Source organism: Leptonotus elevatus, chromosome 7, assembly GCF_054856555.1.
Source record: "Leptonotus elevatus isolate MCC_2025b chromosome 7, RoL_Lele_1.0, whole genome shotgun sequence".
In the NCBI taxonomy this organism is placed as follows: Eukaryota; Metazoa; Chordata; class Actinopteri; order Syngnathiformes; family Syngnathidae; genus Leptonotus; species Leptonotus elevatus.
Genome location: NC_141245.1, coordinates 8,918,769 through 8,945,459, shown reverse-complemented (window position 1 = coordinate 8,945,459; position 26,691 = coordinate 8,918,769). Strand labels below are relative to the sequence as shown.

At 38.6% G+C, this 26,691-nt stretch overlaps 1 protein-coding gene across 4 annotated transcripts in view; it reads left to right on the top strand.

Moving 5' to 3' along the window:
* sphkap (SPHK1 interactor, AKAP domain containing) overlaps positions 1-26,691 on the top strand; it is a 118,566-nt gene that overhangs the window by 51,560 nt on the left and 40,315 nt on the right. For all 4 annotated transcript variants that reach the window (XM_086080374.1, XM_086080375.1, XM_086080373.1 and 1 more), the window contains one exon: positions 13,372-13,437. In XM_086080374.1, coding sequence (XP_085936500.1) covers positions 13,394-13,437 — 44 coding nt within the window. In that variant the 5' untranslated portion in view covers positions 13,372-13,393. The remainder of the gene's footprint in view (positions 1-13,371; positions 13,438-26,691) is intronic.

The following is a 26,691-nucleotide window of genomic DNA, read 5'->3' as shown; positions in this document are numbered from 1 at the left end:
CCAATACAAGAGCTCTGTGGAAAAAAACGCAGAGACGCAGACAACTTCAATATATCCCATGGATTCCAATTCTACTAAAATGAGTAGTTTTAAGCTTCTTTCACTCAACAATGATACATTTACATGAATTTGTCAAAACCAAAGAAGGAATGTAGGCCATATTCTCCATGAGAACTTGGGTGCTGTTATGAAAAGAAATACATTACAATTCTTTCTGTGGCAGTGAAAGACTATAAATTGAACGTTTCTCTCCAGTTCTTAAATGACTCACAGAGCTCAGCTGTTTTGAGCCTCGTAACCAAAACTGGCAGCATAATACATCATTAGGTTGTGCTAAATAGACCAACGCCTGCTTGCAGCACACAAGCAATACAACACCACATTACCATTAGACCATACTTGTCCAGCCAAGTGTCAAGTGCATTTGTATTTATATTTCTGTAAACACAATGACTAAAAAGCTCAAATGTATTGGTGGGTCTGATGGAGGTCTTTAGGTTCTTTGTGTATGTGTTTACTGCTCACGCTCACGTCTGAGTCACCCCAAACTATCTCCCGCTGGGCAACGCAGTCACACCTGACAGGCCACATCAGGCGCAGAGGCACTCACTTAGCAGTCCATCTACACACACAATCCATTACAGATAAACAAGTACTTGATTGTGTGTGTGTGTGTGTGTGTGAGTATTTGTGACACACACACACACACACACACACACACACACACACACACACACACACACACACACACACACACACACACACACACACTATCTTTGTGGGGCAATCTCATTTCCATAATGCATTTCTTAGCCCCTCCCCCTAACCCCAACCATCAAAAATTATTGCCTACCCCTATTCCTTACCCTAACCCCAACCATAACCCAATTCAAACCTAAACTCTAAAACCAAGTTTTTTCTCAATTTTGGTGTTTGAGGCTTTGGCCGTGAATTTTGGCCTACTGCCACTCCTTGCGAGTTTTCTCATTAATTATTCATGATTCTCCCATTCACTAAACAGCTGAAAGTACACCAAGAAATGTGGCTCTCCTTTTTTGATACTTCACTTGAGCAGCAACATATTTGAAGCTCAAGTCAATTTTTTCTTGCAAGTCAAGGCAAAAAAACAAAACAAAATGATGACTCGTTGAAGTCCCACTTAAACCCAGAAAAGTATGAAAATATTTCAAGTATCATTAAGGGTCAAGTCATTGTTTTTCCATTCAAATCTTCATTTTTCATTCAAAATCCCCTTAATAAGTCATACCCGTTGTGTCGAGGACAAAGATTGGGGAAGTCTACGTTAGGGTTAATTGTGTCCACCTGTTCTCGTAAACTCTTGTGTCTACCAATCAGCTCCATCAGCCACTCATGTTTTGTCCAGGTGTTACTCATCTCGTCAGTTTGCTTATTTTTAGGCCCCGTCCAGACGGAAGGAAAGCCGTTCCTCAAACGCGTCTCCAACACAGAAGCATTTCAAGACTTGCGTGTGTCCAAAAGAAGATGCTGAGGACGTTTAATGGCTGTATTATAAAAGCCAAGTCTGGAGTGGCGCCTCTTTGTGCCTTTGTCAAATCGGTGTTTACCGGGTGTTTTTTTTGCTTTAAATCTTTTTAAAATGTTTTTATTTACATTTGTTAATTTTAGTTAATTAACTTTGTTTTTCTTTTGAAATTTTTTTTTAGACTGCCCCTGCTACCCAGTCTTGCCTCCCTGCTTTTTGCCTTGAGTTCAACTTTTTGCCATTCCCACAAAACTCCCAACCCGTGAAACATGGTCTTCTACGGGGCCGTCACGTCATCATGTAAATGAGAACATGATGCAAGTAGAGAGATCAGCTTGGATGTACTGTATATATGTGTAGACAAAACTCTTAGTTAAAGAAAGAAAAAAAACACAATGATCACTGAAATAACTTAAAGCTGACAAAAGTAACGCTAAATAAAAAATTTAATAATAATATTCAATATTATCTCAGACCATTCTTCTGTCTCAGGTTCGAAGGGTTCAATAAGATGTACAGTAGATCCAAGCTTGTAGTCTAATATTTGACATTTTCGGGTGTTTTTATTTGTGTGTTTTGGGGCTTTATCTTGTCGGAGGACCCATGACTTGTGGTTGAGACCAGACTTTCTGACATTAGCCAGCACATTTAGCCTATGAATAAATCAATAGTCCTGATATTTTATTGTGCCCTGAATAAATTCTTGACACCCTATGACGGATGCAGCAGAGCAGCACCAGCCTCTTCCAGATTTCACTGTAGGCAAAATCTTCTTTTCTTTGTTGTTGCATTTTTGTGTCCGTAACCATAGAGCTAATGGCACTTCCAAAAAGTTCCAATTTTGTCTAATCCAATAGCTTTGTGGCTTGTTGGTGTGCATTCCAGTCGCATCGGTTGCAAGTTATTGCAGTGAATATTTCATCCTTTGCGCAACAATCATGTCTGTAGCCTACACGTTTCTTTTCCCTGTAGAAAACCGTTGTGTGACCTTCCACCATTACAGATTGTGTAGGATTGTGTTTAGAGCTACAATGTATTGTGGTTCACTCCGGCAGTACAAAAAAAAAATCACACTTAGCCATTTCAAGTGAGTAGGGTGGTTACTCCAGCACAGCGATCTTACTCTCGGCCAGGAACTGTCAGATGCTCAGTGCATTTTGATCAGGTGAAGTAGCCAGGTTTTCCTGCCACATATCTTGCCTCTTCCTTGATTGAAGCAAAAGCAGCAGGAAATCTTTGTAGCAGATCATCAGCCAACATTGAAGAGAAAACTTGTAGTTTAGGTTTGAATATGTTTTCTGACACACCTCATAAAAGTAACAGAAGAAAGTTAACAAGAGCCGATGCATCATTTAATGCAAATGTGGTCAGCCTCAGTACCATCCTGAATAAGTCTCTTACCACGTGTCACGCTCTCCAGACATTGCACATTGTGACAAAGTTGCTGTGAGCTGTTGGTCACATCTTGGCCGTTTGCAGTCAGGAAAAATGAAAGTAACACAGAGCCAGCAGGCGCCTGTGCCTCCTCCCTGCTGCCTGAGTGGGCTGGGAGTGAAATACACGTGGGAGATGAGATAAGATAGCAGAACGAGTCGACACACAATAAGAGACAAAGAAGCAAATATGAGCCGTGCGTGAGTCACTGTGCTAGCAAATGATCTGCGATTGTGTCGTTCCTATTACAGAAGAGCACGTGCGGGTACGACGGTGTAAGACAGAAGGCAAAATACTCTCGGGTCGATGATGAATAAGCACGTTTTCATTGTGGCAGCTGCGAGACTCATGTTTTTGTGAGTCACGTACAAGAGATACTATGACATCTACATCATGATCATATTATTCTATCACTGACATTCTACACAGCAGTGTTTTCAATGGTTCTTAACTTGGGTTCGAGCAAACACCAGGGGTTCGATGAGTCATTCTCAGGGGTTTCGAGGAGGTCAAGACGAGCTCAAATGATTCGTGATGATACGCCCCTCTTGGCCATCATTGGCTGCAGGTGATCAAGCTACATTGCTTGGCCTATTTGAGCTGCAGGGAATTTGGTGCGCTCAGTAGTCGACTTGTGATGGTACGTCGTGTGATTTCTTTATTATTGTGATCCCAACTATGTCGAGCAAAAAAATAAAGTGGTTGGACGAATATGTGCAATATGACTTCATATGTATAACAGAACGTATGGTGTTCCACAGGGTTCAATTCTAGGGCCTCTTGCTGTTTTCACAGTCTCTTCTGCCCGTGGGTTTCATCTTAAGAAAAGAGCGGTGATTGTTTTAAAGTGCTCTATAGTTGAGTTGAGTGATGGGAGTCAGTGTCCGATGCCAAGTTGAGCAATTCTAACCCAGCACAGCTAGCTATCTGGTGATGGGGAATACAAGAGCACAACATTTTCTGAATTAAGAGTCGATGAAAAAGCTGTTGTGGTTACTTGTCATCCAATCCACTTGATTTCTCTAGCACATTTTATAAACAAGAGTTTCCAAAGTCATTGATATCCGCACTTTATCATACACAAAAAAAAGCTAGTAAAACCAACTACCAAAAAAACTGTCAATAAAATACTAAAATAAGTCAAATAAAAAATTAATTCATAAAAAATAAATAAATAAATAAAAATCACAAAACACAAATACCCCAAAGACCACGCAATTCATGCTGAACTAAAAGCCAAGAAATAAAAGTAGGTCTTAAAACAAGACTTAAAACCACTGTGGGACCAGTTTGAACGTGGAGGGCCAACGACAGAGAGGGCCCCATCCCCCCTATTTAAGTCTCGTCTCAGGTCCCCACGAGCTGGAACTGCTCATATATGTTTCATTTCATTTCATTTATTTGTTTATTTTTAAAAATGGGACAGAACATTTTTTATATGTATGGGATTATAGTCGTTTGACTAATTTGCATCTTTTGTCCCATTGGCAGGAAGGTGTCCAAAGTGAAAAGGAGAGGAGAGAGTTAAAAGCAGTAAAGAAGAGTAAAAGCATAATACATAAAAAACAACAACATAATATTAAAAAGACAAACAAAACAATTGCCCTCACCGTAAAGTGCTTAATTGTATTACATTTCTTTAACAAAACAGAGTAAGTCACACACTATAGAGGATTACATTACAGACATCTGGAAAACTGCTTTCAATCAATGTGTTATGTTGACAAATCTGAGATGCTTGGAAAATAATGCTACATTTGGCAATTCCTGTATTGATTTGTTTTGGACTTTGTTAACATAGTACTTTTCATTTTTTCCACATACATTGCTTGCTTTTTTGTTCTTTTGAGAATACATTCTTTGCTAGCACTCCTATATATACACATACTTCTCTTTTCCACTACAGTACGCTCAGCGTATCAGACAGGCAAGCTTGGCATGTGAACGCAATCACACACTAGGTTATCAAATATGTAGAACATACACAGCAGGGAGGCATGCTAGCCAGGGCACTGAAGTCAGTGAGGAAGGAGGAGGATGACTACTGAAATGTGAAATAGAAGCTAAATGAAAGCATCTAGCTACGACAGAGAGACATTTTTTAATTTATAGATAGTGGATGAAAAGCATATTGCATGTGATGAACAACAAGTAAAGCCATTTCCTATTTAGTGCATTATCTATAGTATGGTATAATGTTGACACAGAACAAGCATGCAAAAGACAATTCATTGGTTATACTTGCGCATATAAAGCTCTGTTTTCGTAGACGGTGTATCTGCGGTAGGACGTAAATGCAAAATGCAAACCAGTCTCTGCCAAGCTGAGCGTGCGGGCACAGCATAGAGAGTGTCGTGTGCCTGCTTTTCACAATTTACATATCAATCACACAACTGTCAGTGTGACAGATTTCATGTTGTATGTAAATTTGTTTCACACATTCATCAGTACAAACTACAATTACGTTTGTGAGGTATTTTTTTCCACTTTTATCTCAACTTTGGTTAATTAAATGCTTCAGACATATAATTGGCACTTCATGTGTTATTTATTGTACAGTGTGTACAATCGACTCATTCGGGCCTTTGTTCTACTTGTAGTCTTCACGTGTCTTGTGATTTCGTAACGTCATCGGTGGAGGAAAAAAAAAAAGGGAAATCTGGATATCAATCTAAATTGTGACTTCTTTTTTTTTTTTGCTTGACCGACGTAGCTCCGCATCAAAGTACTGAATCTAAATCCATGTAATCAAATGTCTTCCACTTCCTGCTTTACTTACCCCGGGCATTTTTAATCTCCTTATGTCCATGACAGGAAGGTACATGTACACGGACTGTGTTGCCGCTTACATTTTATCTGATCTCGCAGCCATTCAAGCATGTGCTTGTCATCCCTGCTTTGGTCGAGAGATCAAAAAGTGGCGGCAGGCAGTGCTTCCCATTTCTTGAAAAGTTTGCCTGTGTTACCTAAGGTTCCTCTGCAAATAAATATGTGCCTAGTCATAGCAGGCCTATTTTCCACACCAGTGGTAAAAGAAAAAAGAAAAAGAAAAAAACAGAAGCAGTGGTGCTTATGGGCAGAGAGAGCACACACTCTGTGGACAATTGTAAAGGGTAATAAATGTCAGTGCCTCTATCCCCACCTCTCCATCTATTGTTTATCCATTCCCCCCCTCATCCTTTGACTCTTGTCACATTGTTGGTTTGTGTGGTCAACATTTTTGTAGTAGAGTACTTTACTGTGTCATTTGCCTGCCAAGCGCACAAATTGATACACCCTGCCAACTGTCCTGCTGAACCAATACCGCAGCTATTGCCAATCTGGGGGTGGAGCTAGGAAACTGAACAAAGCAAGCTGCTGAAATGAACAATGAACACATGGCATATACGAAAATTGGAGGCGAGGATAAAGGCGAGATGAGGGTGATCCAACTTAATTTAGACAGAACTGTTGAGCTGGCTGTGTTTACAAAGCAGGGCACTCCATCATGACAAGCAATTTACTGTCAATTACTTGCAGTTAACATCAGCAATAAACCAACAGTTTTCATTTTGGTGCCATCAATTCAGGTAAAATGAGTTTTATTTTGAGAAGCGTCTTTCTGGCATATGTTTAGAGCTGAGGGACCAAGCTGTAGAACAACTAGCACAAAAAAATGACCTGAAGGGCAAATATTTCTTAGAATAATTTACATTGCACAGCTGTAACTTAGCAATTATCTCCAATACGCGAAAAACTGTTAACTTACTCATAGGATGTCCATGCTTACATACAATTACACAATGTGTATAGATTGGTAACAGAAAATGGAATTGCTTAGATAATATTGTGTGTACTGAAGAGGTCTTACCATCGAAAGGTCTGTTTTGAGCTACTATCAGAACAAAGAAACATTTCCATACAGCAGCTGTAGCTGTCTTGTTGTGTACCAGAAATTCACTGGATGTTTGGCGCAGCTTTTGTTTGGCTCGTAGCACTTTAACAGTAACACATAGAGATAGATGCACGCCATGTGCTGTCCAGTAGCGCATGACACCGAAATCATTTCATAACCTTTCATACAATCTTGTGAAAAGTCACAATGAAAAAAAGCAAAAAAAACACAAAACATTAACACAAAAAGTGTGTTTTTCTTCTTCTTCCTTGAATCATCTGTGAATGGAAGGTTCACTTTCTCGAACATCTTACTCAAAAACATTCCTCTTAATAACCTCACACCACTAGCCAAAACGTATACATTGTTCGGCTCCTTCTAATTGTTTTCTTTTTGTACAGAACTGTGCAGCTCAGACAGTGTTCGATCTCAAAGAGTCTTTTTACAACTTGAATTGGTTTAATATGTTATATGCGAGCTCACTAGTCTAAACATGATATTCGGATTAATATTACGTTTGTGGAATATGAGTTATGAAGCAAAATCAAGCCGTTTTTTATCCATCTCAGGAGGCGGCCATTCTGTCACTTGCTGTCGACCGAAGATGACATCACAGTTGCTCAGGGCTCAGGCAACGACCAATCACAGCTCACCTGTTCTCTGAAGCTGAGCTGTGATTGGTTGTTACCTGAGACATGAGCAACTGTGATGTCATTTTTATTAGACAGCAAGTGGTAAAATGGCCGCCTTATGATATTGATAAAAACAGCTAGATTTTGCTTCATAACTTGTATTCCACTAACACAATAGTAACCAGAATACCATATTTAGATTACTGGGGCTGCATAGCACATATTAATTGTTGATACGTTTGTTTTGGGTTGACTTTCCCTTTAAGTGGAGGTGTGGACATTACAGTAAATACCATGAAGTGGCTGCCTTAGAGCTCTGCTGCCTTTGCCACTAAATACATTGTGAGATTTTTGCTGTGGTCTGCATGTTTTCTTGTAAGGTTGGGAAAAAACTAAATATTGAGCGCTACGCTGAAAGACATGAAATTGTTTTCCAGTAGCCTTGACAGACTGTCCTTGAGCACTATTTTTCTTGTATAGAGGGCGAACTGATGCAGCTCTGCAGCCTTTCAGCAGTCAAAGTCGTTTCTTGGAAAATGTATTATCCTGGATTTTTTTTTTTTAGCATGACAGGCCCAGCTAAAACACTACTGGTCTAAGCACGGAGCCCTGTGGAACACCATCACTATATTTATACCTAAAGAGAGTCCTCATTCCAAATATTTATAATACTGCAAGAGGCTGCCAATTAAAACATTCCTGTCAATGTATATGATGGCGGTGAATGGTATCAAATAACGTCCTTCTCATTTGTAAGCCTAGCAACACAAACACCCGACAGCCTCATCTATGTTATGCATGTGTTAAAGCACACTTATTATCATTAGTGTTCCTTCTCTCCTCAGCAGTCCAGATGTCTTGCGACACACTTTCAGCCAAACACCTGAGACACGGTTGGACTGTCACAGCTGTCATGTGTGAAAACTGGTAACGTGAATAAACACGTGTCAATATTGTCGTCTTCACGGAGCTAAGTAAGTTGTTCATTAACCTTGGGTAACATTGACATTTGCTTTGCTGTTATGCTGAAGCAGGAGATTTGTATCCTATGTTCCTATGTATGTATGTATTCCTATGTATACTATATTTGTATGGCAGTGTGTGAGGCCCAAAAAAAGTATGTCTGTATTATGCTCCACCATTGGAATCGTATTCCTTTACATCCTTTATTTCGTCAGTATTTGTGGGTATGAATCAACTAGGGGTGGGACCATACGGATAATTTACGATTCCATACTGTGACAATATGTGGCCCACGATAACGATCATATCACGATACACGATATCTACGATATTCGATATATTGTCTGACATTTTCTCAACGATGTATCAATATGTGAGTGACAGTGAAAACTTGTCAACTGTTCTTTTTCGCCAATAGTGTCTAGACACCAGTTCTTCGCCACTGCTTCTGATTACTTTACCACCATTTAGGGATTAGCGCCCCCGCAAACAGGACAGGAGAGATTAAGTACTGAAGTTGACAGCAAAGGATCACAAAAGCCACGATTCAGATTGGATCATGGATTTGAGTCACAGATTGATTGATTTTATGAAGCATATTTGCCCATTAAATAATAATAATAATAATTTAAAAAAATCAACTAAAAATGTCAAATTTAGTCGTTTTAGGATAGTAGACAACTAACAACAACTAAGTGCAATAAGAGGCAGATACATTCTTATTTTATACCTGGTCTATGTATAAAATAACAAGGCATTAATGGCTTAAAGTTGTTTTTCTAAAATCTAAACGTCAAAATTTGACATTTTGAGTTGAATGTTTTTATTTATTGGAAAAGGTATTTTATAAAATAAATGAAGACAAAGTTCTATCATCTTTTTTTCTTCTTTCTTTTTTTTAATAATGAAAAAGACAAAGTGCAATTTAAGGCACATTCCCTTCCTTTAAACAATGGGAGTGAATTACAAAGTAGCCTAGGCCCAGGATATTGAAAAAGTCAGGAAAAATAAAGAAAGCAAGCCAGGTAGGTGTCACTCATTACTGTCGCCAGCCATTTTTTGCACTTCAGGGCCACCGTACCAGCCAGGCACTAATGCAAACACTAACTGCTAGCCACTAACGTCGGAGACTTGCGGCGTATCATACATTGACGACGTAATTAACTAGCGTTGTTTAGCATTCCTAAATTAGAGATTAAATATACTTTCGGGATGGCAATGTTATAATGTTGGTAGAAAATATGTAATTTAAATAAAAACTTTGATATTTAAGCAAACACGTCGAAAAAGGAAGTCAAGCTGGCGGTCACGTCGCCACGCAGGCCGACTTCAAAGTAAAAGCCCACCAAGGCTCGTTTGGTAAAGCTTCATTTTTTCAATTAGCCTTGGTGTAGGCAGCGTGTTACGTTGAGTATGTTTCCACTTTCATTGACATGTCTGAATGACTGGGTAAATTAATTATGTGCTTTGCGCTGGTGAGCCGTCATTAAATATTGATGCTGCCCTTAGTGTATCGATATATTTATTGCAACAGAGAGCACAACAATATACTATATTGCAATATCGATGTTTTTCCCCACCCCTAGAATCAACATTATGTGAAACATATTGTATATACCAATGGAGCCACAACAAGAAAAAATGTCATTGTGGAAAAAGCTGCATTGACATTGAAACAAGTATTGGCATTGTAAAAGGTTGTATTGAACAATAAAACATTTTTTTTACAGTTTCTTTTTTTCCCGAGTGTCACATGTTTTCAGTTTCACTTCTCTTTTTATCAGTTTCAACTTATTGGCCGTGTTTTAACGTGGAGTGGCAGGGGCGGGGCTGGGGGCCGTCCTTTTCAGCCTTTACGTAAGATTATCCTACCCATCTTTCATTGGCAATGTCATAAAGGTGTTAATTTAACACCAATATGGCCTTCACGTAGCAGGCTAACCTTGTAGTAAGCAAGTCTTGGGCAAGATAAACCCCCATTTGGGCCTCGGTGCTCGAGGGTTTCAGACAGTATGTATGTTTTTGGAAACTTAAAGGGGAAGTCAACCCGAATTAAAATATATATATATATATAATAATATGTTCTAAGCGGCAAAATCCAGCCGTTTTTATCGATCTCAGGGGGCCACTTGCTGTTGAATGAAGATGACAGCAATGTTGCTCAGGTCTCAAACAACAACCAATCATAGCGCAGCTTCAGAAAACAGGTGAGCTCTGATTGGCTGTTGCCTGAGCCCTGAGCAACATTGTTGTCATCCTCAGTCGACAGCAAGTGGCAAAATGACCGCCCCCTGAGATAGATTAAAACGGCTGGGTTTTGCTGCTTAACTCATATATCAAACATTTTATATTAATCACAATGTCATGTTTAGTGAGGTCTAGTGAGGTCATATGTAAAATATTAGTCAATAAATGTTTATGGTTGCCATTTTAAACATCCATGCGCTGATTGAATATGCAATATACAGTAATAGACTCATTACTGTGTTGATTTTTAAAAGCTTTTCACTGGGGAATGATGCTGTAAATTAGGGATGGACAAGTACCGATACCAAGTATCAGTGCCGATACCAGCCTTATTTTAAGCTATCGGTACTCGTTACAGTGGCCAATACCAGCATTGGCCCTCTTGTGGCCGTTTTACAATAAAAAACTAGAAATTAGAGGAATAGAAAATTGCCATTAATTATTTGTATTTTATTTTTTGAGGGGGGGTGGGGGTGCTATGTTTTTAGATATAGATCTTTCTTTTTTTAATTAGCTGTCATTTTTTTAGGAGAATTTTGTGTAGTAGTGGTATCGGTATTGGTGAGACTACTCAAGAGTTTCGTATCGGTATCGATCTGAAAAATAGTGGTATCGAACATTCCTACTGTAAAATGTATTTATTTTTGGCCAGTACTTCTATTAAGTGATTGAATAGAACATACAATACAAAAACAACCCTAACCCTTCCCTGGGTCTCTTGGGGGGTGCTGCGTTGCGGTGCTCTCCCTGGTGTCGCCGGGCCCGGAGCGACGGACCGCGCCGGAGCGGCGCCGCCCCGGGCCCGGCGACGCGGTGCGGGGCCTGTGGGCCTCCGGGGCGCCCCGTGGCTCCCTCTCCCCTCCCACTTCCTCCTCCTTGCTGCTTCTCCCTCCTCGCCTCTCCACGCCTGTCCTCCGCCTCCATGTCCCTTCTCCCTCGTCACCCTTCCTCCTCCTTTCCCTCTCTCTCTGCGGCCCTGCCGCCGGCCCTTGCCCTTCTTGTCGTCTCCTTTTAATAGGTTTTAGGTGAACTAATGAGTACACACTCACACGCACGCACACACGCACATGCACATACTCACGCACATACAAAATACAAAAAAACAAAACAATGCAAGCGTTCCCAAACACTGGTCCGCATCCTGATACCGTTCTGCAGGCCATTTGGTACCAGGTCACACAGAGAGACAGCAAAAAGAATAATACAAAAAAATTAAGATCATTATTATTCTTCTTCTTCTTCTTCTTCTTCTTCTTCTTCTTCTTCTTCTTCTTCTTCTTCTTCTTCTTCTTCTTCTTCTTCTTCTTATTATTATTATTATTATTATTATTATTATTATTATTATGTTCTTAGTTGCCTTATACTTATACTCCTTATACACTGCCCCCCCATAGTGACTGAGAATTGTGATACTGCAGTGGTACATTGTTGCCAGTCTGTGAAAACCATGTACTTGTATGAATTGGTTTGCGACGCTAAAAAAGGTTGGTAATCACTGCCCTATATGGTCCTTCAATGCTCAGAAGTATGTCCTTATTGCTCTGTCCTGGCAGGGGTCGACGGCTCCCCTCTTTGGTGGAGATTTTCATGCATGCCAGATCCACCACACCAGCATCTATCGAAACTCAAACACAATCTGCTTCTTCCTCTGGTCGTTGAATCGGTGGAGGCTGGTTTCTATGGATCTCACTCTGCTTCGTTTGTCCTTCCTTCCTTTCCTCAGTCTCTCCTTTGATCTCTTGAGGTCTCCCTAATTTGTTGGAATTTAGATGTTTCTGGGGTTGGTGAAAGACTCTGGTTGGTAACCCGGTGGGTAGTAGGTAATGTCTGGTCGGTGCTGGATTTCACTAGCCTTTCTTTTCTTTGATCCTTCCTCGGGTCTCCTGACAACCTCACGACTCTAGCTGGATTCTGAAGTATTCGGTTTAGGTGAACGGTATGGGATTTTTAATAGGTTTTAGGTAAACTAATGAATACACACTCACACGCACGCACACATGCACACACACACTCACACACATACAAAATCAAAAATAAAAATGTTTTTAAAGAGAGCAATGATGATGACATGTCAATTCGGTAAAATTACCGAATGAACAATACTGAGTTCTCCAGAAAAAAAAAAAGTATGTCCTTATAATTTTCGTCATTATTCTTAGTTAAAACTTGTCAGATTGGTGTACATGTAAACCGTTTTTTTGACAGACAATTGCCCTTACTGTTAAAAATCTTTTTGACACATTTAAATGATTCCTTTCTTAGTGTGGTGCTTGTGTTGCCAATCAAATGTGAATAAACCACAATGCGCTTTGTTGATGAAAACTGTGTAGCTATGTCTCAGGCCGTTAAATGCATAATGAACATACAAAAGCACATTTTCTGTGAGGATAGAAACACTCCAATAATTATTTCTTTGTCACAAGCATTTTATGCAAATAGAAAACGCATTATAACATTTAAACAGTAAAAATAAACAATTGTGTTTTGCGGGGAGTGGAACTGGCTGGATTTAAGACATAATATTAACAGAGGTGTGTTTAAGAGAACAAATGACATTGCACATTAGAAGATTTAATTTGAATATAACTAAATATGAGGCTTGAATGAGTTATTTGGAAATACAATAATGCTGTACATGAAGAAAATGATACAGTAGGAATCTCAGAGTAGTGTGAATCTGCAATTCAACAACCAAACAATGTAAAAATGTCTTTCAGGCCAACAACGTGGAGAAACACCATGCTGTCGTCACTGTTTTCAGCGCTGCGCACCTTCACAGAGCTGTAAGTGAAATTATTGATTTTGTTATTGTGGCAAGCCATTATCCATCCCACGCAGGGTACACATGAGCAGTTTTTATGAGTCATGTTGTTTTGTTGTCAGCGAGTGTCAAACATTATGATGTGCCAACGACTGTATCAATTCACTCGTCATCCAAGTTAAAGTTGTGAGCAGTTTGTTTTTACGTTTTACTGTTGACAGCTAGATTATTTCAAATATAGCATTGCCTGTACAGCTAAAGGTTTTTATGGTTTGTGGTGTTAGCTTTACACTCTAAAAACAGTTGTGTCAAAAGTAACCCAATTATTGAAATTGAAATTTAGAATATTTCAACATTATTTCAATAAATGAATAAGTGACAATAATCAACCAAAGAAAAGAAAAAGAAAAACAATCACTGAATATTCAAAAAGTAGTGAGAAGAAGTCAAACTTATTTACTCCCACCCCTTATCCTTAAATAAATAACATAACTTCCGTCCTTCTCTTACATACACACAAAATATGAATTAATACATGTAAACATACACCCATAGCCTAATACATTAGTTGAACTTATAAATCTACTACTTCAGTCTATTAACACAATGTAAAAATTACAAAATAATGGATAAAAAATGGACCGATCCACTTTTTGGGTCAATTTGACCCAAATTTCTGGGTTGTTTTATACAAATTGACCCAATTTTTTGACCCAAGTAAAATATATATCAATATTTGGATTGGTCCATTTTTGACCCATAGCTGGGTTGTTTTTAGAGTGTAGCATTGGGCAATTCAGACTGAGCCATGCTAATAAAGTACCAGTGAATAGCTGACTGCTGGCGGGCACCACTGGGCCTCTTCGAACACCTCTCAGCCTGCAACTGCTTTGATGTATCAGCAGTACGGAATGCTGAACAGGTGCCACGAGCCCATACTCCAGCGATAAAGTCAAGTGGACATATGGTGTGACGAGCGGGTCGAATGCATGATGTCTCGTATTAGAGGGAGGCATGTGGCGGTAGAGCAGATGTTTGCGGGTGATTGTGCGTTTACAAGTCATTTGTTTGCCAGATCAAATGCCAGGGATATCTTATTTATAAAACATTTACGTAAAGCTGTCATGTGTACACCACAGTCTGCTGTATTTTTCTTACAGATGATACAACATTGATATCATATCTATGATTGTAACAATGAGATATACTGGCCACAGTTCCCATAGGTGTGATCGCCACTTGTCTACATATATCTGTGTATATTGTACAGTACATGTGTGAACATTACAAGCAATCCATCATCTCTGCCGCAACCACCTTCAAATTCAGGTGGAATTCATACAATTCACACATATTATTTAAATGGCAACAACCTTGACCTTTCCTTGCATACACAGCATGGTGCAGATGTTCTGATAAGATTCAGTGGAGCATTCAAAGGCATGGAGGTGAAAAAATAGTGAAGGGCACTGTGAAAAATGGGTGCTGGAAATATTCTGGTTCAGTAATTTGGGACAGATTGAAGTTGGGCAGCAGGTAGGTCCAATATGGTGTTTATGCATCGTAGCTTTATTTTAAGGGGCATTATCATAATTCATCATTTTTAATATCTGGACAAAAATCCAGTGACTAAATGAAGTCAGAGATCATGAACATCACAATCTGTGGTCTCCGCAGCTAGCTACTGTGATAAAGGTTTTTTTGTTTTTTTAAAGGTTTTTAAGACCTTCTGAAGAAGGCGGCAGTAAACGACAAAAGTAGCAAAAGCTAAATACAAACTTACTGACTTAAAAATAAACATTGTGAAGACAAGATGATGAAATAGATATGACAAAAACATTAACCAGCGAGCTACTGTAGCAAGTGGCATGCAGACCACCACACTAAAGTGTACAATAACTGACCCAGATTTTACCATTGGCCACAACGCAATGTGAGATGCTACTTAAGGTAAGCCATTTCCAAATTAAAAGGACAACTATTCTGTATAACAATGTGGCAGCAATGTGTTTGCTTATATGTTTTCAGTAATTGAATGTCAGGCTTTGTCAAATGCTTTGGACACTATGTGTAGATAAAGCGCTATATACAGTAAGTCTCCATTTATTATTTAGGACAAATTTGACTTATTTTCCGGGAAATAGGTAATCAAATAATTTACAAATTAAACCAGAATTTGTTCACTGACGTTGACATGATTAGCAAATCGGGATTTTAAGAGTTAGTCCAGCTGTGTCAATGCTGGCTCTGTGGAATTAGCAGTTATTTTGTGCATATCTGTATGAACATTATCAAGCATTTTTGAGTATCTTTCTGGATGTCGACCAATCCAAGAGCACACGAGGCTTCAAACAGCAGGTGTGAATCGCCAATGATTTTTCTTGCCATTTTCTCTCATGTTCCATCACCCTCACTTTTGTTCTCGCCGCATGGATTCACTCAACATGGAGCAGAACAATGCTAATTACCGCACGTCTCCCTACCGAGGTGTCATTGATTCTTTTTCTCTGTGTGTCTCAATCTCTCTCTTTTCTTGCTAGCACTCCAATCCTGAGCTTTAAATACAAACACTGTATATGACGATACATACAAATATTGTATAAATGTATACACAGATAAAGATTTCACCAGAGCTAGCAGTTAATTTATTATAAAAACACATAAAATATTTATTCCTTATTATTTACTATTGCCTACAATTTAGGACTTCTATATTTTAGGACATACATCTATCCAGGAAAGTTTCTAAAATGGTCGTACCAGATGATGGGTGGTTGTGCCCTATGATTTCAACTTAAATCAAAATTGTGAGGCTAACAATTAGCTAACTAATACAAACAAGCTAGCTAACGACACAAGTCAAATTATAAAATATAAAAGTTTGTTGGGGAAAAATACATATATATATTTTTTTTAGGTTATACCGCATGATATTATATACAAGTTGCTAAAAAGGTAACTTTTCTACATAGTCGTTGTCAGGTTTGGGTGTATCAGATAAAAGGATCCCAAAAATGTAGACACACTGATAAGGACTTACATGGAGATATATTACCCCAAAAAAACACACACAAAAAGTCCCCAAAAAAGTCAACACAACTTGTTGGCAACAAAGAGCCAGGAACATTTTTAATGACAAAGAGGACAAAATATAGAACAAAAACAAACAAATCAGTATCAGAACATAAAGCGGCGTGAGGTAATACAGAGGAAACGGGGACGAGAGAGCTATAAACTACAAGACTGTGGAGTACAGATGAAACATTTGGCACACCTGCAGTGAGCAATTAGTGAATAATCCAACCAGGAAGCTGCCAACGCCCTTGTAGTCCCCTGATTGTTCATGCGCTGCAGGTGCGACACAGCATGAAACGCCTCCCTCTCACTCAGGTACTGAAACACAAACTGAGAGCACAGAACGTGACAGTTGTGAGACAGTACAAACGTAATACCTGCTCCTACGTGTTCTTGACTGTCTTGTGGATGATACAAACGTCTGTCTTTAAATGTATTCCAAAATAAAAGTCCCAAATTTGTTATTTCTTTTTGGCCACACCACATGATCAAAAAATGGGCATCATTGAACAAATGATTCGTCAATGACCTATATATGTATATAATTAAATATATATAATATAGTATACCAAAGAGAGCAAGCCATTTTCAACACATTAGATTGGCCAATAATTTGTATATATATAAAAATAAAAAAAAACTAAATAATAATAATAATAACACCCACACGTGTGGACTGAACAATAGCATATATTTTCGAAAAATAATAAATTTACCAAATTGTGATTTATGAGGCTTCGGCACAAAGTCAGCGATATATAAGCTGCAGTCTTATTTTTATTACTTTTAATGATGAAGAATGAATTTTTCTTGAACATAATCTTCTCTCGTCTCTGTATTTCCTGTGCAATGAAATACTTTTACTTTTACCATTTAATGAATCATTACATTGCTTGTTGAAGTTCAAACATCAGTCTGTCTTTTCATTGTAATCTACATTCTTCTACTGCGATTGGCTGGACACCAAAAAAGCCAGCTAGGCTCAAGCTACAATTACACCCAAACCCCCACCCCCCACCCTTCACCCACCCACCCCCCGCCCATGACCCGGTCACGAAAATGGATGGATGGATGGATCTACATTCTTCTGCACCCTTTTCATTTTCTTTTTCAGTCTATCTTTCACCCGTCACAGAGTCAGAGAGAACGTTGTGCGTTTCTGTCAGCCGTAAGAGAATGACACATCCTCGTGCCTCAACAACAGTTTGCCACTTTCCAGTCATTCACAAAGTGTCACACGTCAGCATTTGTGGCTCTCGAATAAATATTTTCTTGGTTAGGTAAGACTGGTTTTGTGGCTGCTGTGGGTCTATGCTATGTCACCTATCTTTGCAAAAGCCCCCCTGTGTCATTTTGACTCTCTCTCGCCTCAAGGGCTAGTTAATGTGACTGCCACTCTCATACTAATGAAGAAAGCTTGCATATACAGTAGATGATTTAGGAATTCAAAGTTAATTTCCTGTCAGGCAAATGACCGCACTTCACTTGCCTCACCTCTTCTATTAATATAAACATTGATTAAAAATATATATATATTACTATTATTTATTTATTTATTTTTTTAGGAGAAGAGCAAAAAGAATGAATTTGGCAATGCGACCTGATTGTGGGAAGCAAGAAATGCTCTGTTCTGAGTCTTGTGCCAATATTACACCTCTGATTTTACCCCCAGGGTCAAGGAAACTATTTGGAGTAGCAGATCAGAAACACACTGCAAAGCGTGTGTGTGCGTGCTCGTCTCCATCCAAGTGGTGATATTGTGCTCTTGCCAGATCAGTGGGATGTTGAAAGTATCCTCATTTCACAGCTTGTTCACTTACCACACTGTGACATGTGACAGTTTACATATTTGGACTGGGCTCGTCACAGAGCAATACAGACAAAAAGATGGGACTCGCCATCTGCTCTGGGACACAACTGTCTCCAGCAATCCTGCCAAGAGTTGAGATGGGTAACAGTTCTCTAATGATCAGAAATGAGGCATTACTAATAACATTTTAGTAATATTATGGCCATACAATCGCATTAAATCATGTGACAATACATTAAAAACATTATTTTGCCATACGTGTGCACTTTTTTTGCAAGCTTTAAATCTATGAGATTTTAATTTATTCACTGCCATTGACGGCTATAGACGTCAAAAATTAATTTGAACGATTTCTATTTAACATTTTTTCTACTTTTGTTAGGAAGAGTATGAAAACCTTTTTTTTTTATTGTACATTTAGAACGGACATAAAATCTGTGATTAATTGTGAGTTAATTAGTGAAGCCATGCGATTGATTACGACACCCCGAATTTTTGATAATCTTTAAATCGCGTAATTAATCGCAATACTTCAATAGTTAACTCACGATTAATCACACATTTTATATCTGTATTTCTAAAAAAAAATCTAGGTTTTCATACTATTGTTAACAAAAGTGGAAAAAAAATTAAACTAATAGAAATAGTGCAAATAAATTTTTGACATCTATAGCCGTCAATGGCAGTGAATGAGTTCAAATAATCTGTGAATTCCAATCACTCAGTCAACATTTCTTGCTCCTCTCTCCGACTTTAATATTGAATATAAATATTTTACTTCTTCTTAAACCTTTTTGAGCGTTTCCATTAATTTTTATGTTTTTATGTTCGAAATAAAGATTTCAATCAATCAATCAATCAATTAATCATGCAGTATAATTAAGTCCAGCCAACTGCACGCTCTGACTGCCTCATTATTGGTTGGCTTGTCAGTGACAGCTGATACATTATTGGATGAACTCAGCCTCAACCCAAACTTAGGTTGGATACGATGTTTGAGTTCTTTTGTAAAATGGCTGCCAACGAGGTGCAGTCGGCGTCTTGAAATGATTGCTTACTCGGTTAATTGAAGCCCCACTCAGAGTCGCAGGCAAAAAACTATTTTCCCCTGGATGAAGAACTACGGATGGGCTTCCTTATCTCTGCCCTCCTCCCTGTGTTTTTCACAGTGGCCAATCAAGGTTGCCTCCACGACAATGAGACGATATGCCTGGCACAGCTGCGGGACACGCATCATCCACATCCACACAATAAAATAACGCACTCACAATCAAACAAAGTTTTTCACTGGCTATGTCGGTTACCTACCACATTCCTTTCTCCGTGATGTCACCTGCGCTGAGGAGCGCTCGTGGACTGAGCTGCAAGAGATCGTAAAATTGTAATGCAACTAATTACAGTACTTAGAAGGAACTTGCTCAAATTATTTATAAATGCGTTTCTCATATGCAGATTGTGATATTTCGGTGATTATTATTATTATTAATAGATTTAATAATTAAACTAATTTCCCTTTTTTTTATTGGATCTCAGCAAATTGTGTACTTGATCAAGTTTCCGCTGGACATGGACACACACACTTGAGCAATTGTGGCATGGTTGCAAGCCTCAAAGGTATTACGTGCCCTTGTGTGCGTATGGAAGGAGACAGTGATGTAGTTGTAGACCACAGGGCGCCAGAGTGTTTCTCCCACAGCCATCTGTCTGAGCATCTCTGCAGGCTCACAGAATATTCGGTGCTGTAATATGAGGCCATTACCAACGTAAAGTGCATTTTAAAACATATTTTTTGTTGAATTAAACACGGCAGATTCATTGCAGGCCCAAAGTAGTGCCATGCATTACGTTTTCCAATCAATCAAGGTATCATTTCCTTTCAGGGAACAAAAACATTGATCCAAATGATGATGTCATTGATTAAAATAAAGCTGGAAACATTTGAAACTGTTCCATCCGTCTGAACGAAAATAATGCGATCATTTAGCTGACATTTGTTTTCGTCAACTTTATGTCTGAAGGTCACTACTGATGCGCAATAAATCACAAACAGGATCCGACTGGCAATCTGCTCTCCCAGACGGGTGAAACACGGGCCAACCCACCTCATTGACCACAAGGGCAATACTGCCATGTAAGGTCAGAGGTCATGGTGTGAAAGATTGTGCTCACTTCATGAGCTGATTCTTGACGATCCATTTGCTGATCCATGCTGAAATAATTTCACAGAGAACATACAGTATCGGGTAATAAAGCTGTCTGATAACTGCGGCATTAAAGTGGAGAGGTAGAAAGTCAATGGTGCTCGGGAGAACACAAAGAGGCAATTCGGTCTTTGTGGAGCTTGAATTTAGTACTAAAAGTGTCACTGAAACAAAGAGAAAACGGTCGTAAATTTGACACATTTCTGCTTCGCGCAGCATAGTAAGGAAGTGGTTAGCACGTCTGCCTCTCAGTTGGGAGGTTCTGCATTTGAATCTTGGCTCTCAACTCCTCTGTGGACGTTGCGTGTTTGGGGTCCTCTGATCAAAGATTCCCAATAACATGCTTCTTAGTTAGGTTAAATGGAGACTTTAAATTGCCCATGTAAATAAGAAATGTGAGTGTTTGTCAATGCGTGCAAAAGCCTCCTGACCAAAGTCAGCTGTGAACGGCTCCAGCTCACTTTCACCACAATGAGCATAATCAGCAGTGTACTGTAGAAAATGGATGGATGGATGAAAAAAAAGTTCAAGTTGTGGGCGTGTGTGCGTGAGCATGGTCATAGGGATGTTCCGGGAAGGGGTGTGTTTTTTTTTCTAATGTCGTACAATGGGTGTTTTAATTACACAGCACTTTGAGCTGCATTTTTATGCATGAAAAGTTAGCATGAAAACTTTATTGTACAATTTCCAACAAAATTCTCATTTACATTGTGTAAACATATTCTTTCCTGCCATGTACCTAGATCAATATACAGTATAAATGAGAATGTAGTTCATTTATTGCTTTAATGGTACAGTACAGGAAATGACAGCAGTTCCATTGTTGGATTTTGTCATGTATCTTTTCATTTTGTGAAATCTACAGTATAGTGCCATTAAAATTTTACTCTGTCACATTTTCCATTATCATAGTTGAAACTGTGAAAACATTCTCATAAACAAACGCAATGTGTGCATACCATTTGCTGCAACGTGAAATGTGATCTCCTTCACATCAGCTTGGCAGTAATTACTCAGCCTGTCAGATACTCCAGACACGTTCTGCTTATAAACAGAGATAATTTTATGTTAATCACATTGTCATACTTCTTATTTTACACGCAATAGGAGTTGGTTTTCGTTCCATAATGCTGTCAGCACAGGATGCTAATGTCACTTACTATGTAATTTGTGTCATAGTTATTCATGTCAGTTCATCCAATTTGCATCAAAGGTGCTACATACTGGATTTTTATTTTTATTTTTTTTACACTTTGGTCTTAGTATAAATTAAGATGTTAATAAGTGATTTTTAGAGATGTTTTTCCCTGCTGGTGTTTTTCTGTGTAGTTCATGTGCGTCATTTGTCACATCACTTCATCATCAGAACTAATAATATTAATATTTTGTTAGTATGAATTATGATATGTATTGTAATGTAAGACATTCCATGTCAGAATTTTATGCGATGGGTAATAAGACATTTAAAAAAAAAAAGAGTTCACTCTGGTGTGATAATCATGTGCGGTGTGAAATTATGTTATAATTATGTTGCCATTGATAAAACATTTAAACACCAAAAGAAGTGTCTGGGAAACTAAATATTCCCATTAACAGATATTTTGTTATTTAAAATAAATAAATAAATAAATAAATAATTAATAATAATAATAATAATAATAATAATAATAATAATAATAATAATAATAATAATAATAAAGTGAAAAGAATGTAGCAAACATATTTTCTAATTTGTTAACATGTGTCTGGTTATTTCATTTTCTTCCCAAGCCTGGCATGTTGTGTCTCGGAGGAAATTATTATCTAGGCATTAAATTGTTGATAATTAGTCCTCCTCCATTTCACAGGTGCGTTTTAAAACTCCAGGGGGAATTGTTATGATTATTACAAACAAAACAGGGATCCCTATTGTATTGCTCTCTGACAGGGCTGAGGCATTTTGTATACCCAGCGAGCACTTGAATGAACACAAATGCACATTCACAGATGGGAATGGATGAAAAAAATTTGGGTGAAATGTGCAAAAACAAAAGGAGGTGAGAAAAGAGGCTGAATGTGTGATGAAGCAACCAAGGAGAGAATGAGTCAGCAGTGCCCGCGTATGTGCGCTCTCTCCATCTCAAAGGACAGATGTTTCCCCCAGATAAAAATTCAAACTCAGGGTTTATTCATCTGTATCATTCCCACCCTCACCAGGTGGTTTCACGCTTCCTGAGCCTCCAGAAAAGGCTCCTTTTTTCCCGCCGCTGTAATGTTCAGCCTGTCTCAGATTTTAATGAATGACACTGATAAACCAGGCTTGTGGGACAGGTTATGAGGCTGCGCTAAATATAGCTCTGTGCAGAGCAAGTATTTATCAGAGTGTTTACAGCCACCACGCGCCATTCATGGCTTTTCCATTTCATCATGAATGTTTAAATGTGGAAATTCATTGCTGGCCGCTGGGAACATTGTTGTGAGTGGAAGGCAGCTGTAATATTAAACTGCTGTATTAAACTAGCAGGGGACAGTAAAATAGTAGATAGCAAGTTCATTTGATTGAGTGAAGACTTATTTCCACCAAGATCTGGATTTTGCAATGACTTAATCTGTGTTTATTTATTTATCGGCTTTTATTACCTTTTGGCCTCAAGGTTGCGTTGTACTTTCCCCCTCTAAGCAGTACACTGCGTACTACTTTGTGCACACAGCAGCCACATTAAGACCAGTGGCAGAGAAAAATAATGATTCTAAGGGCCCGTGATTAACAGGCGACCTTGGAATTTAATTAAATTTGTTGACGCCCCTAATTCTGATCTCAGCAATGCAATGAAACCTCATATCTATCCTAATCTGGCCTTTATGAACATAATAATGCTCTTTTAACAGTACACTTTCAATTATTATTTTTTCCGCTCCCCCGGGAAGGAGAAAATACTCTCTGCTGAGACTATAAATAGTATCATTTGTCTGTAAAATTGTTGTAAGTACACATGTGTAGACAAGCTAATACTCCTTCTGCACTCTCTGACAATGAGAGTGCCACTGCCACTTACTGTAATGGATGTGCAATTACCCCTAATTCTATCTGGAAAAAACCTTACCTGAGGTCGTTACAGATGAGCCACAAATTCAAAAATAAAAAGGCATTCAACCAAAGTACATCAACTGCTGATATCATTCACCAGGCTAAAAGTAAAAACCCTGCCACAGTTTGGCTTTAGGCACAGGTATGTAGCAAGATACTTAACCGGTTGAGTAGAAGCACAAATGAAAATAAAACAACGGGGATATAGTTAAGTAAATAATTCACTTCCACCACATTGTTATGCGGAGTCCACTGCAGAAACTCATTAACTAATGGCCCGTTTGTTAATTCACTGAGAGGTGATACAAGAATCATCTCCTCCATCATTGTCACCATTACCTAATGTTAAGCAGTCTTTCCATTAATTACACAAGTGTTTCAATTTGCCGCCGCTAATCAACCACTAACATAGAGATATTTAACCTTTAAAAGCGATCTCTGTTTTACAATAATCCTCAGATCTGTTATTATACGTACAGCATAAATGAGGCCTGGCCTCAACCTTTTCACCGAGTCTCTTGCCTGTAGGAGCTGGTAATTGAGCTGTGAGTAAAAGCACCTGGTCCATTTGCTCTTCATGTTCATTGTGAAGGTTAATTGAGTCCTCACTTCATGTTGGCGCCGTATCCGCTTTTATCTGGAGTCATACAGCCTCTGGCTGCTGTGGATTGTGCCCCCAAGTGAACAAGCTGCTTCATTATAAGAGGAAAATGGCTGCTGATATAGTGTTGATATTAGAGACATGCTGCATTATGATAAAGGCCAAGAAGGTGGACAAAAGAACATAATGCATTGTGTGAATAATATTTAGGCATTACATTGCATCTCTCCATCCATTTTGTATACATCTCCATCCCCATGTGGTAGAGCATGTAAGGCTGGATTAACCCTCGTCTCGTCACCATTACATTGCATTACTTTAATCCATGTACTGTATGCTGTTCCTAGTCGGTGCTGACAGAACTCAAACCAAAACAATTTTTTTAACTCTTCATATGAGGAGGAAAGTAAAGTACAAAAGGGAGCAGTAGTGAGGCACTGCCTCACATGCCTACCCTGACCCCATGTCCTTGTTTTTGTACAAATCGTAATTTTGTAAATTTCACAAAAAATTTTCTTCTTTTTCTGACTTAATTCTTATAAGGTTTTTGATACAGGGATTTTGTTATTCAAGGGGGAAAAAGTCACTCTACAAAACTTTTGAGGGGTTCTATAAACTTATAATACACACATAATAAAAAATTAAAATGACAAAGAATAGACCAGGCAACTGAGGACCGAGTGGTTTAATATCACAAGCTAAACTTCAAGGCTTAAAGAGGTTTAAACTGCCATTGGAATGCCGAATTCTCTTTCATTTCTAACATTAATGTTGATTCTGTTGATTCAGCCAAACCTGGCTTGGTCTATACAAGGGCATCGGCTGCTTCCGGGCCAAATCTGCCGGTTTCCTCTCAGCAGTCAACTGAATCTCAATCTGTCCCCAACACTGACCCCCTGCTGTATACACAAGTGTTCTGTACTCATCATCCTCACATGCATCACATCCATTAAAACGGAGACAGCAGGAATCTTAACATGGATTAGCAGCTCTGTGGAATCTTTGTTCATCAACGTAATCACGGGCTACTGTATAAGAACGATATAGCTACGCATTCGTATCTGGTGTCTCTCTTTATTTCCAAACACATCCTTCTGGAAACCACAGCCACCAGAGTGCTAATCAGTAATGATACTAAGAAACCAACCAATCACTCTGACCACCATTAACCTTTTCATACACTTATAATGATCACGTCCCGTAATCATAAACTTTCATTATGCTGAACGCACAGGTGGGGAGAGAGAGCTAGATGGAAATGTTAAACAAGAATAAATCTAGAATAACTAAGTTGAGCGGGGTTTTTGATTTCGCTGATTAACAAGACCATTATCTCTAATTGCTTCCGAGAATTCACTGTCTGCTGGTAAATATAGAGCTTTATAATCACAGATGCTCTCCATTGTTAAATCATGTCTGTGCATGTGTTTCAAGGATCTCGGTTCGATTGTGTGAAAATCCTCCTATTTTGTTATTGTAAAAACAATGACTTGAAGAGAGAACTTTAAGTCTCTCACGTTTTGAGAATTTGATATATGTATATATATATATATATATATATATATATATATATGAAGTTGAAGTTCCTTTAACGACCCCCCCCCCCCCCCAATTTTAACGCACGATTAATGACCGCTCCCTACTTGTAAAGCCTGTACTGGGGGAATTTCCAGTCGCAACGCAACAGAAACGTCCACGTCAAGCTTTAGCAGTAATAAATGTAATAATAATGCATATATTTGTGGACACTGGGGTCAAGTTGTATTGTACGATTTCAAAAACGTGTAAAATGTTACAAGTTGCTTCATGTTAAAGATTAGATAGCTCTTATTATGAAAAGAAAAATGCACTGAGCTGTCACCAGCGTGTTACAAATGCAATTATGCCATCTAGTGGCAGAAAATGACCTCTTCAATATCACGCTCGTTTTTCCCCCCCGCACAGTACATCTTTTTTAATTTTAACTCAATTTTATGAATTATTATGAAATTACTCTATCAATAACTAAAATATGCAGCCATATTTCTTTTAGTTTAACATTGAAAAAAATATTATATAAATAAAAATATTATATATAAATATATTATATATATATATATATATATCTATATATATATATATATTTTTTAATATATATATATATATTTTTTTTTTTAATGTTTTATGTATATTAAGTGACGTAACCCAGGATCATTGGAATTTTTCTTGACCATCTGCCTTTTGCGGGCCTAGAGATGTTCAGCTTTGCAGAGCGACTTTTAAAAGGCAGGCACCAAGTCTTTCACCCCTACGATGTCAATCACCTGCCAGCTGGACATACTTGGCTGTGTTCCATTCAGTTGCCTCTTACGTCCGGAATAGAGAGCTGTGGCATGACCACCCGTCTTGTTCCTGACAGGAGGCTCATGTTATAGGGATAGTCTCTGGGAACTGGTGTTGCTTCTCTAAATCGACCAGAAGTCCAGTTCTTGGCTCTTGCCAAGACACCCGGCATCGCCTTCTGCTTTGCTGTGCTGCTCTCC